This window comes from Phalaenopsis equestris, unplaced genomic scaffold (assembly GCF_001263595.1).
Source record: "Phalaenopsis equestris unplaced genomic scaffold, ASM126359v1 Scaffold000829, whole genome shotgun sequence".
In the NCBI taxonomy this organism is placed as follows: domain Eukaryota; kingdom Viridiplantae; phylum Streptophyta; class Magnoliopsida; order Asparagales; family Orchidaceae; genus Phalaenopsis; species Phalaenopsis equestris.
In genome coordinates, this window is record NW_018165269.1 from 207,192 (window position 1) to 220,105 (window position 12,914).

Consider the following 12,914-nt stretch of genomic DNA (forward strand, 5'->3'; position numbering starts at 1 on the left):
AAAGTACAGCAGGAGCACCAGCCTAGGAATTTAGGAAGTGTGTTGATTGATCCATCTTCTGGTCATTGTAAAGGCGAGAAAGCTAAGTCTATTTATATTCTTTCTGTTGTATTCATTTTATAATAATTGGATAGTGGATTTCTCGTTTTTAATAGAATATTTTGTGTTTTTATCATGCTTCTTGAATAAAATTTTCACCCTTCTTTACGATGATTAAGTAGGATAGATGGAATGAGAATTGTATAGTGTTTTTATTGCTTTATATGGTGATGATAAACCTTCAAATCTTAATTTACTTTTCATTCTGGCCAAGTGAACCATAAGTCTTGGGAAATTCTATGGTAGAATCAACTAGGTTTATCACATTAAACTATGGCATATAGGTTGATATGCCTTGTGGGGATATGCAAATGTTAGGGAAATGTGCTTTGATGGATTAGTTATTCAATTTATGAGAATAAAGTCATTTCTAACCAAACTTATTTATGCACTTGGGAGAGTGTAAAGAAGACCATTGCTTCTATTTTTCACTAATCTTATATACTTGTAAATCTCATTTTCATGAAGCCCACTTAACTCATTACAAGGAAGAGCCACTAGAAATTGATATTTTCAGTGTAATTGTGATAATTTAGGTTTGTTGTCCTAGGACTTTAATTTTTAATCTGCTTGTGATACATTAGGATTAATCTATAGAACTATTTCAAAAACCAAACTTTCATGCTAGGAATAAAACCAATAATAAGGATTACCTCTCTATCTTTGGGATCGACATTCCGAACTCTAAAATTAGATATTACAGATACGACACGCGCATTTGCATGAGCCCCCAGTGTGTGGTTGCACTTGGAAGCAGTATCACTACTATAATAATTAATTATGATCAAACCATTTATGTTTTTTTATTTAAATAATATAAAGAATTTCCAAAAAGCGATTAAAATATTTGATTTGAACATACTAAATGAGTTAACGATTTAGAAAGGTATTAGTGCAAGTTTTGATCACATGTCAAACTTGAGCTAATGATTCAAATAACAAGGATCTCATGATCAATAATCATGTATAAACACTTGATTGAAAAATAACACTAATTGAGTCTACCAAGACTAATTAAAGTTAAGCAAAAGAAATGGTCTATCATTGAACTAAATAAGTTCAAACACGTTTGAATAATATTTATTTGATTTTCGGATAATTTGAGATTGAATGCTTAATAAGGTTCACTTTATTTTCTTTTATCAATTCATGGGTGTCTCATAGTCATTCTAATGTCACATCCTATTCAACATATCCTGAGGGCTAACATAGGCTATTGTAGTTAGACTTAGGTGAGAAAGATCATCTATGATGATTAAAATAATGAATTTGAATTAGATAGTAAGGGTCAAGTGCGTTTGAAATATCTATAATTAAAACCTAGAGGTTCAAATAAGAGGTATATTTAAGATAAAATAAACTATAAATAAAAAATGAAACTAAGTTTAATCGCATTAATGAACAATTTGTGTCGATAGACAAATCACACTACATGAGCGACCACAATCATCCTGATGTTCACATCAAATTTCATCTTAATTGCTTCATATATTAACTTGCTTCAAATAAAAGGACTTCATATATAAATGAATTCATGTGTAGACAAGACTATAATTGATGTGATGTTACTGATTTGTCGACAAAAAATCTTGCTCATGTGAGTTTATTTTTAATTCAACATATAATAATTATGTAAATACTTCTATATCATAAAAGGAGAACAAAATCACAAGTTTATCTAACAAAAATGTATATGAAATTGATTATTTGTCCTATAGTAACACATTGGATTAGTTTGGATGAAGTTAATCCTAAAAAAATATTCTAAACTTAGGATTACAGTGGCTCCTAAACCCATAATTAAGGTGAGAAAACTATTTCCTTTCACAGAGAAGATTAAAAGCATTTCTCCATTCCCACATAGTAAAGAAAATATTGCTCTTGTAGAGTGAAATCTTAAGTATGAGTTGTGCTTCAACATGAATTTAGGTTGTTGGATAAACCAAATCACATAAATGTCAATCTTGTTTATCTAAACCTATAATTTAAATTTATGCAATACATTTACATATATCGTTATTACTCTTAAATATCATAAACCTAGAGGTTCAAATAAGAGGTATATTTAAGATCAAATAAACTATCCATTTGTTGATTAAAGTAGAAATTTAATTATGTTCTTATGTTACGTCTATTTATTATGCTTAAAAGTTGAACCATTATACTCTTAGCATACATTTATTCCCATAAAAAAAAAATATATTTTATGACAAAATTTACTTTAGGAGTTTATCAAGAATAATCTCCAAAGTTAATGTTCTATTATTTTTCTATATACTAGTGCTTATTGTTCAAACATAATCATTTACCTTAGTAACTTATTTAGCTTGATTACTAAATTGCATTGTTAAAATTTTGTCAACTTAATCTATAACAAATGATATAATTTTGTTAATGAAAATCAAATTATTAAATGCTACCATTATATGCCATTATTATTACATCTTTTGTATTATATTGCACTTGATTGTATGGGAATTGAGTCAGAAAGAAATTAAAAATTAAATTTTAAAGTGTTGATCACAACTAATTCACAACCCCACCACTTGGTGTGCCATGGCTCCATAGTATGAGTATGATGTCTTTCATAATTTTTAGTTGAGCTTGCTTGCTTCTGGCTTCGTAGATTTATGAGCATCTATGATTGACACAATTGATTTCTAAAATCGCAATTTTATCGAATTATTGATGTTAGGTGTTTTCAACATCACTCTTCTTTTCATATTTCTTTGTCTTGTTTGGCTATTATCTAGATGTTGTTAGTCTTGCCTCTTTTAACTTTATGAGGTTCTTGACAACAATTTTTTTTCTCGGTGCTTGGTACAATTGTATTTGATATAATTATTTATGTTTTAATTGATATTTGATATAATTTTATTTCTATCATATCTTAAGTTTTGTTGATTTTTATGTTTAGTTGGCTTTTGCGTAGTTGCTCATTTTCTTTTGTGGTTAGATTTACTTTGATTTTAATTTAGTCATTACCAAAATGCATCCTACTCATTTTATCATAATGAAGTGTAATATACATTGATAGTTTGAGCTCAATGAAAATATTGTACTTTTACTAATTATAAATGATGTTGTCATGTGCTAGACAATTCTCAATGATAGATAAAAATAAAGTCTTAGTTTAATAGAGATATTTAGTACACAAATATTTGTAAGTGATAAGATAGAGCAAAATTTTTATTTGAAAAATGTAGGAAGGGAGAAAATCATAAAACCTGGACAAGTCAAAATAATCAAGTACATATTTTAAAGTACAAAGTTTCACTAAGAAGAAGATGTTACACCATTTTGACTATTATACAAAAACCTACAGTAAGAACATGGAAGTACTATCTATGCTACAGTTTCTACTAGCTGATATAGTAGTTAGGCTATAATGACCGTTGGTAGTGGTCAATTATAATTATTAGTGACCATTGTCTTCAAATTTTTTTCATGAGCTTAAACTTAATTTCTAGCTTCCTTGTTCCCTACATTGAAAATATGTGCTATTTATAGAGTTTTAGGTGAATTATTTTAGTAAATTTATCAAAAATCCTAAAACACTATTGAATTCCATAGATTCTAAATGGTTCTTTTAGAATTTTAGTGTTTTAATTATTTCAGAATTGAATGATTCCTCTCATTAAGTTGCTTGATTTTTTTAAAGCATGTCAAAGTTCGATGTTGCTAAACCCTTCAATTAATGCTTCAAAATTTCAAATTATACTTTCAGACTCGAATTGGATTGTTTTATATATGATCATTTGTTTTAATTGTTCTTCTCCAATAAAATTTTAATATAATTATAAATTTGTTGAAATAGGTGCTCGGATGTCCGTGAATTTATTTTCTAAAAGATTCAACTTAAAAATTACATCGAGAGAGTTATGTTTTGCTGAATAAATTTTTTAACAATATATCAGATGCAACTGTGTAACTTCTATTGATTCACAATTGAAATCGACAAATATCAGTATAAACGTATTGTTGAGCTGTATTTATTCGTGTTGAATTATATACACATGACTAGTTGTGAAGGCTATACTTTTTTTTTTAATTGAAGTTGAGTGGCATTCACTTGTTTGATATTTATTTGCATGACAAAATCAAATATATGAATTTTAATTGTTTTATAGTTAGTATAGCACTAGGCATGACTAAAGCAACCCTACAAAATATGAATTAGACTTAGAATTTTTAGTTGTAATCCATTTTACAATCAGCATACACGTATTTGTTCAAATATCCAACTCAAGTTGGTTAAGAGGGTCCATTTAAAAAAATATATTACTAAATTTGGACACTCATTAGCATATGTCAGTAATTCTTGACCTCAATTTATTGCAATTTCATTTACTAAAACAACCATTGCTCTTATTATTTATCCTAACATAAATCATTCATATAACATCAATAATCAATCAACTGCATAGATCATAAAAGAATCAATAGATAATCAAATGATATGTAATCAATCATAAGAATAAATTGATGTACAAAAATTATGCACATATGCACCTGTATTATAAGTATTTTATTTAACACTTTCAAAATTGTGGGAAATGTAAGGGCTAGTCTTAAAAAGAAAGCACTTTTTGTCTATTTTCATATTATTTGATTCTTCCTAAATCACAAATGTAAGAAAGGAGATGATAAACCGAACCTCTGATTGCATGGACATAATAATTTCATACAAATGTGAAATTATTTTCCCTAAGATACAGCAAAACATTCAATATTATAGGTGAGAAAAAGGGTTAACCCTATCATAATAAGACTACACTACAATACATTTAGACATTCAGTGATATCAAAGGACAACGCAAACCTTTTACTTCTCATTAGTAGATTCTTATCTGGATGCTGCCTCAACAGCAGGTAATGAGAACTAACCACTTTGCTCCTGTACCCAACACAAGCATGAAATGCAAATATTAAATTAACCAAAAATATAATACTACAAATATACACTCAGAATCTTTGGGTGAATTATTGGCGCGGGACTGGCGGTGCTGTCGGGAGCGGCCCATAGAATCCGATTCCAGAAGACGAAAAAAACCCGCCAGTGGTTGGCTGTTGCTGAGGCTGCTGTTGTTGTTTCGGTTGCGGTGGTGTTGCCGGGGGCGGTGGTTGGGCCAGACCATTTGGTCTCATCATTCCAATTGATGCATGCACGGAAAAAGGTGGCGGAGGTGGCAGATGACTACCATTAAACCCAAATGGCACCACAGTATTCATCAATACCCCACTGCTCTGCATGTAAGGTTGTGGTAGGGGAAGTGAAGGTAGAGGTGGTGGTTGTGTTGGGAAAGACTGCATTGGTTGAGTGCTCTGTGATGTTGGCTGAATGGTTGTGTTGGGATGTTGATGTTGTGATGTGATATGGCCAAAATATTTGCTGTTCATGTCTGTAATAGGCATTGGTTTCTCAAGCTTTGGTCTTTTATCTGGGGGAAGCAAAGGGTTATTAGAGGGGATAAATCCTGAGCTTCGGCCTCCATTCATCGAAGCGGCTTCTTCAGCAACCAAGGATGAGAGAATGGACGTCAGGACCTGAGCGGAGGAAGTAGAAGAGGCGAGTTTCGCAGCAACAGCGGCGGCGGCTTTCTTATGCTCGTCTTCAACGCTGGTTATGGAATTTAAGGAAGAAGTTACAGGCTGTGGGTTAGGCGGTGGCTGCATGGGTGGTGTTGCTAGCAAAGTCTCTGCTTGTGGAGCCATTGAGATGGTTGTCATGTTTACAGATGCAAAAGGGCCTGTTGTACCGGGCATGGATGCGAGCTTCTGCCTCATGTTAACGGCATTCTCTGCCTCTGAGTGAGCAACCTGCATTTTGTTCTTAAATCAGCAGACTTGATTGGTGTGTAAAGCAGTTGAAATAATGTCTGAAACTTATCATATTGTTAAAATGACAGTTGATTTGATGCAAGATGTAGCTCAGCCAGACATGAAGTGGGATTTCAAACTCATGCTTTAAGAGCAGTTAGTAGAAATTTGTATGACAATAAAATAAGGAGAGTGTCAAAAACGGTGTCCTGACTCTTTGTAAGAGGTTATCTTAGTCCAAGGGTTTACAAAAGTGCCAATTTAGACTCATATTTTTAAAATATGGGCTGAAATAGCTCAAGGATTAATTTAGCCGCAATCAAGAATGTCTGGGGAATAATTTGACACTTTTATAGAATCTGGGACAAAAATAACCATATAAATAGTCCGGGGACTATTATGCTACTTTACTACAAATAACTTTTGTATTATCTTTACCAATTCTTTCATAGATTTTTGCTATCTCAAAATTTGAACTAATTAAATTAAAATAAATTAGTAAAGACAACAATTAGGCTAATTTTAGCATTAACATAAAACTTAAATTCATGTAATCAGATCAATAACCCAATTAGTTTAAGGTTAGGTCTAATTTGCCGTACAGGACATCCATCTAATACATCCAACTAAGTAAAATGCCCTTTAACTAATTGGATTTTATGGATAGCTTTTTATCTATTTAATCAATTAAAAACATTCATGACAAATAATAAACATATCAAAAGAAAACACCCCAATTCCTTCAATCCAAACTACTGAACCTGCTCCAATAATAATTGAATTACACAAAAGCTCATTCCACGTCACAACCATCGCATCGTCATCCACACACACCATCTAAACCAAGCAGAGTTTCTCATTTCCTCTATCCTCCCAGCCATAATAAGAAAAGATCACAGCTGTGATCATGCGCTCCGAACTCCGACGCTCTCCACAACCTCCCTTATATCTGCACTCTATAATCGTAACAACCGCATGCATATTTTCTCCCTTAACTCTCCTCTCCTAAGCTCAACTCTTATCCACACCTTCATTTTTTCACTACCTATGATCCCCCACAAATCATAAAACAACTTTTCTAGCATGTCACAACCTTTGATCACTTCGAATTCCTCATTCTAATAAAAATATTTTTCTCACACAACTCATGTGAGTTTTTTTATCTTGTCAATCTCTGCTTCAGAAAAAATATATGGAATAACCTCTCCCTCAGATATTGCAAGCTATTTTCGCCAACATATTCTAGGGAGCTTTTTCCCCCAATAGATGTCTTTAAGAAACAAAGAAGTAGCCAAAGATTGTGCATAAGAACAAAGTGATGGTCAACGATAATAACAATCCTGAGTATATCCCAATGAGCTCTTTTCGTACTAAATCTCACCATGATTATGTAAATTGAACTGCATCCCTTCACGCTAACTATCAGAGTGTCTCGTTCGATGGCATAAATCATAATATGCTCAATTGTAGCATCAACTGGAGCATAATTCATAGCCTTTTTAACACCAACAGAAATTAAAAAAAGAAGAAAAAAGGAAAGAAAAAAAAAACCCAAGGTCTTGGAGAGAATAGTAATTTATATTCTTGCTTCTAAAGGCTATCTCAATTCTCTACACTGAAAACTTCCCCAATGAACCCACTACCTGTTATCATACTCACCATCATTGGAGCTACCTAACAAACAAATTGGCTTGCCTCAAGAAAACACATGAATGAGTTGCGCTTGATAAGATAAAAATATGACAGAAAAGCAAGGCTGATTCATCTCAATTTGTACTCATTGAATGGCACCAACAGCATAAATTGTTAACAATTTTTTAATTTTCACCAAACGGATCCATATGAATGATTTACCTTGTAGATGCATCCTAGACCTATCTACCTAGGAGTAAATCAAATAACATGTGTTATTGAAAATGCAATCGGCCAGCATCTTTAACATCTTTTATTTCCATATGTAGGACCCTAACAGCAACGCATCCCTCTAATCTACCACACGGCACTCATTAAATGAAGCATAGAAGCTTATTAGATAAAGCCATTTAGCTCAGCATCAATATCATATCAATATGTAAAAAACGATAAAGCATGTTGGCCTGGAGTAATCAAAAAACACATGTTATTAAAGAAGCCATCAGCCAGCATCTTCGACATGGTTGATGTCCATAAATTGACCCTAACGCCACTACATCCCCTTAATTTAAAACACATGTCGACCTCAAGCTAAATAAATTATTAGTTGAAGCCATCTGAAATAACTTAAACATCATATCAAAATATAAAATTGATTTCTTGGCTTGAATTTTATTATTTTATAGGTATCAAAGTAAGGAAGAAAAGAGCCTTCAAATTAAAATCAATATAAATTAATAGTCTCATAAAATTTTAAGAATCAAGGTTACTATATTGAGGTGCGCAAATAATGATTTCTAGTCAACCTAATGTGTCGATCCATAAATTTAAAATTGCTTTGAGATGCCAACGCATTGATACATTATCAAAGATAATTGAAAAGCTGAGCACCAACATGAAAAACCCTAAAATCCCTAGATGACTTATAAATTTAGATCCTCTTAACAAAACCCTGATAATTATGTTAATGTATCAATAGACATTGAAACATCAAAAGGTAGGAAGCCTTACATACAGGCTATTATTTAAAGACCGGACTGAACATTAGATCAGAATAACAAAATGTTTAAAATTTAATAGAATTTAGACTACAGTTCAATAATAATGGGGTAATAAACATAGAAATATATAATAATAAATTAAATGGCAAAATCTGTTATAATAATTGTAGAAAATAAAACAATGAAAAAACTTCTCAAGAATCTCATTTTCTTTTTTGTACAAGAGGGGATGTATATATACAAGTCTTAGAAGCATTATAAAATAGAAATAAATTAAAAAAAAAGAAGGAAAAATAATTAGGTGATGACGATCCTAAAAAGAGGCACGCTAATTTCAATCAGAGGGCCGTAAAGAAATAGATTCAACAGTACAATACCTCGATCTATGGGTCTTAGCTCTTTGCTATATGAGAGTCACAAGTAAACAGATACAACAATATAAAGTTTCGATCCATGTGCCTTCAATTATCTGCTATGATTGAAGTAGAATTTTGGCACCCCCTCAAATTGGATGGTAGAGATCTACCATTCCAATTTTGTTTATGACATTTTTAAATGTTGGGTTGCACAATCCTCTAGTGAATAGGTTAGCCATTTGATTTCATGTGAACATATATGGAGTACAAATCCCCACTTTCCAATTTCTTTTTGACAAAGTGCCAATTGATCTTAACATGCTTAGCAGGATCATTTTGTACAGGATTGTGTGCAATATTGGTGACTGGCTTATTATCACAATATATTTTCGGAGGCTCTTTCTACTTGATTTTTATATCCACTAATTAATTTTAACTCATAGAAGCTCACAGATCCCTCGCGAAATGACTTTAAACTCAGCTTCAACACTTGATCTTAAAACTACAAGTCGTTTATTTCTTCTCCAAATTATGAGATTTTTTTTAAAATGTATAATACCCTAAAATAGACCTTGTAATTATTAGTAATCCAACATAGTTTGCATCTGTGTATCGTTCAACTAGTAGAGTATCACATCTTTAATATAAGTTTTCTTTTTCTGGCCTTAACTTGAGATATTTGAATATTTTATAAATGGTTTGAAGATATGACTCTTTAGATTAGTGCAAGAATTAGCTATCTAAACTTACTACAAACGCGTTGTCAGGAAGAGTATTAATTTTTTCACTAACTTTTAATATTGTCGCATATCTATATCAGCTCCTTCAGCAAGGTCCAATTTATGTCTTGGTGAAGTTGGAAATTTTACACAGCTTGCACTCTGTTATCTTGATCTCTTTTAGCAGATCCATAACATGTTTCTGTTGGAAGAGAAATATCCCTTCTTTAGATTGATCCACTTATATTACAATGAAGTATTTGAGTTTTTCTAACTCTTTAATTTCAAATTTTTCAACAAGCCTTTTTTTAAGAGTTTCTTGCTCTTGATTGTCATCTCCTATAACAATCATATTATAAACATACATAATAAGAATTAAGATTTTGCCATCAATGGAGTGCTTTATGAAAAGAGCATGACCTCCTTAACTCTATTTGTATATAACTCATTCCATAACTTTTGCAAATCTATCAAACTAAGCTCTAGGTGATTTTTTTAGACCATATAGAGCCTTTTTCAATCTGCATACATGATTCCTTTTAAAAGAGTAATCAAATCCTCGTAGTGGATCCATATAGAACTGTTCTTCAACATCACCAAGTAAGAGTAATTTTTAAATCATATTATCGTAAAGGTTAAACACTGCCTTTAACGGTCCCAAGCCCGAATGCGAAAAGTGGAGGGTTGTGTTAGGTAGTCGACAACCAGCCAGCGTAAAATCAAAAAAAAATCATGACATGAATCCTTTTGATCATTGTTTTTGATCCTTTTGATCATTGTGTAAGTGCTAGGGCGTCCCCTGGAAGCGACGCGCTGTATAGCCTGAATACAGTGAAAAGTGTGTAAGGGTCGCTACACCGTCGTCCGGGTGTAGTGTTAAATAAGCAAAAGTTCTCACATTACTGGCGAATGCGGGTAAAGAAGTTAGTCCATGAAACTAATGAAACTAATATTAGGATAAGATCTTGGAATATAGGTACTCTCAATGGTAAATTAATGGAATTAGTTGATATTATGATTCATAGGAAAATTAATATCTTATGTATTCAAGAAACTAAGTGGGTTGGAGAAAATGCTAAGGAGATTGATAATTTAGGTTTTAAACTTTGGTATTCTGGTAAGAGTCGCACTAAAAATGGTATAGGTGTAATTATCGATAAGAGTTTGAAAGAGAATGTTGTAACAATTAATAGAGTTGGTGATAGAATTATAGCCCTTAAGATTATCATTGATACTAAGATTTTTAATATTATAAGTGTTTATGCTCCTCAAGTAGGTTTAGATACAGAGTCTAAAGATAAATTTTGGAATGACTTAGAAGACTTAATACAAATGATACCTCTTGAAGAAAGAATTTTTATTGGAGGAGATTTAAATGGACATATCGGTAGAGTGGTAGAAGATTTCAGAAATATTCATGGTGGCTACGATTTTGGAGTAACTAATGAAGAAGGTAGATCAATTTTAGATTTTGCTTTAGCGTATGATTTTGTTATTACTAATACTTTATTCCGGAAAAGAGACGAACATCTTATTACTAATAAGAGTGGATTTAATAAAACACAAATTGATTATTTTTTTATGAGAAGAAGAGATCGTCGCGATTGTAAAGATTGTAAGGTCATTTTAAGTAAAAATTTAAGTACCCAACATCGTTTATTAGTTTTAGATTTTACGATTAAGAGTTGTAAAATAAAAAATACTATGACTCATCATCGTAGAATTAGATGGAGAAACATAAAATACACAAATAAAATTATTTTTATGAGTAAAGTTCAAGATTTCAAAATTTGGGATATTCATGAAGAAGCAAATGTTATGTGGGATAAAGTAACAAATACTATTAAACAAGTAGTAAAAGATGTGCTTGGAGAATCAACAGAAACAGTTAGCGTATGATTTTGTTATTACTAATACTTTATTCCGGAAAAGAGACGAACATCTTATTACTAATTTTGCAATGTATCTAATATTTTCCTGTAATATAGTTGTCCATAAATCCATCGAAGGAGATGGAGCTGATTTTATATGGCGGAGAATTCTACAACGGAACTAAGGTATTGTTTAGAATTATGTAATTATTTTTAAATATATGTTATATTTTATTTTGTTTGCTTATTTTAGTGTGCTTTTTCTTTTCTTTATTTTTTCTATCACTACCTTTTTTTCCAATATTATGTGTTTTAACTAATTTTTTTCGCACAGTTTATAGAAATGACTTTGGTCCACCTTTTTTTTTCTTACTTCTCAATCCTTTGCATCAGTTCTATTTATTTTTATTATTGCTGGATTTTTTGCTCCATAATTAGAAATAGCTGGTGGTAGAATAATAATGTCCAAGAAGAGATAAGATATAAAAATGTATGTTATAAAAATTGATTTAAATTTAAATGCTTAGAGAATTGAAAAAAATATGAAACGCCCGTAGGGAGTCTAAGAGAATAATCTGTGATGCTAAAAATTTTGCTTTAAATGGTCCTTATAATAGATTAGATACTAAGGAGAGTGAAAAATATATATATAAACTAGCCAAAGAAAGAGAAAATAAAAGTAAAAATTTAAATAAGTAAAGTTTATTAAAAATGAAAATCAAAAAGTGCTTTTCTTAGAAAAAGATATTCAAAATAGGTGGGTGAGTTATTTTGATAAACCTTTTAATGAAGTTTCTGAAAATACGATCGACCTTAGTGACCTTAATAACGTCTAAAATAATAAAACGTTTCATTTTTACCTTCGCATTAGCAAAAAAGAAGTTGAAGAGGCTTTAAAGAAAACCAAGGGTGGAAAGTCTGTAAGACCTGATGATATCCCAATTGAAGTGTGGAAATATTTGAGATATTTTGGAGTTTCTTGGCTTACTAAACTCTTTAATATTATTTTAAAAACTAAAAAGATGCCTGAGGAGTGGAGGAAGAGTATTTTGATCCCCATTTTTAAGAATAAAGGGGATGCACAAGAGTGTGCAAATTATAGAGGAATTAAGTTGATGTCGCATACTTTAAAATTATGGGAGAGGGTAATTGAACATAGGTTAAGATGCATCACGAAAATTTCTCATAATCAATTTGGATTTATGCCTGGCAGGTCTACTATGGAAGCTATACATTTATTGAGAGGTTTGATGGAGAAGTTCAGAGATAATAAGGAGAATCTACATTTGATTTTTATTGATTTAGAAAAAGCTTACGATAAGGTTCCAAGAGATATCCTTTGGAAAGTTCTCGAGAAGAAATGTGTTGATATGACTTATATTCAAGTCATTAAAGACATGTATACTAGAGCTGTTA

The 12,914-nt window shown here is 31.4% G+C and overlaps 1 protein-coding gene across 2 annotated transcripts in view; it reads right to left on the reverse strand.

Annotated features, from left to right (window-relative positions):
- Nucleotides 1-4,735: 4,735 nt before the first annotated feature.
- LOC110031477 (regulation of nuclear pre-mRNA domain-containing protein 1B-like) overlaps nt 4,736-12,914 on the reverse strand; it is a 110,495-nt gene continuing 102,316 nt past the window's right edge. For both annotated transcript variants that reach the window (XM_020734687.1, XM_020734686.1), the window contains exon 8: nt 4,736-5,919. In XM_020734687.1, the coding sequence (XP_020590346.1) occupies nt 5,083-5,919 (837 nt within the window). In that variant the 3' untranslated portion in view covers nt 4,736-5,082. The remainder of the gene's footprint in view (nt 5,920-12,914) is intronic.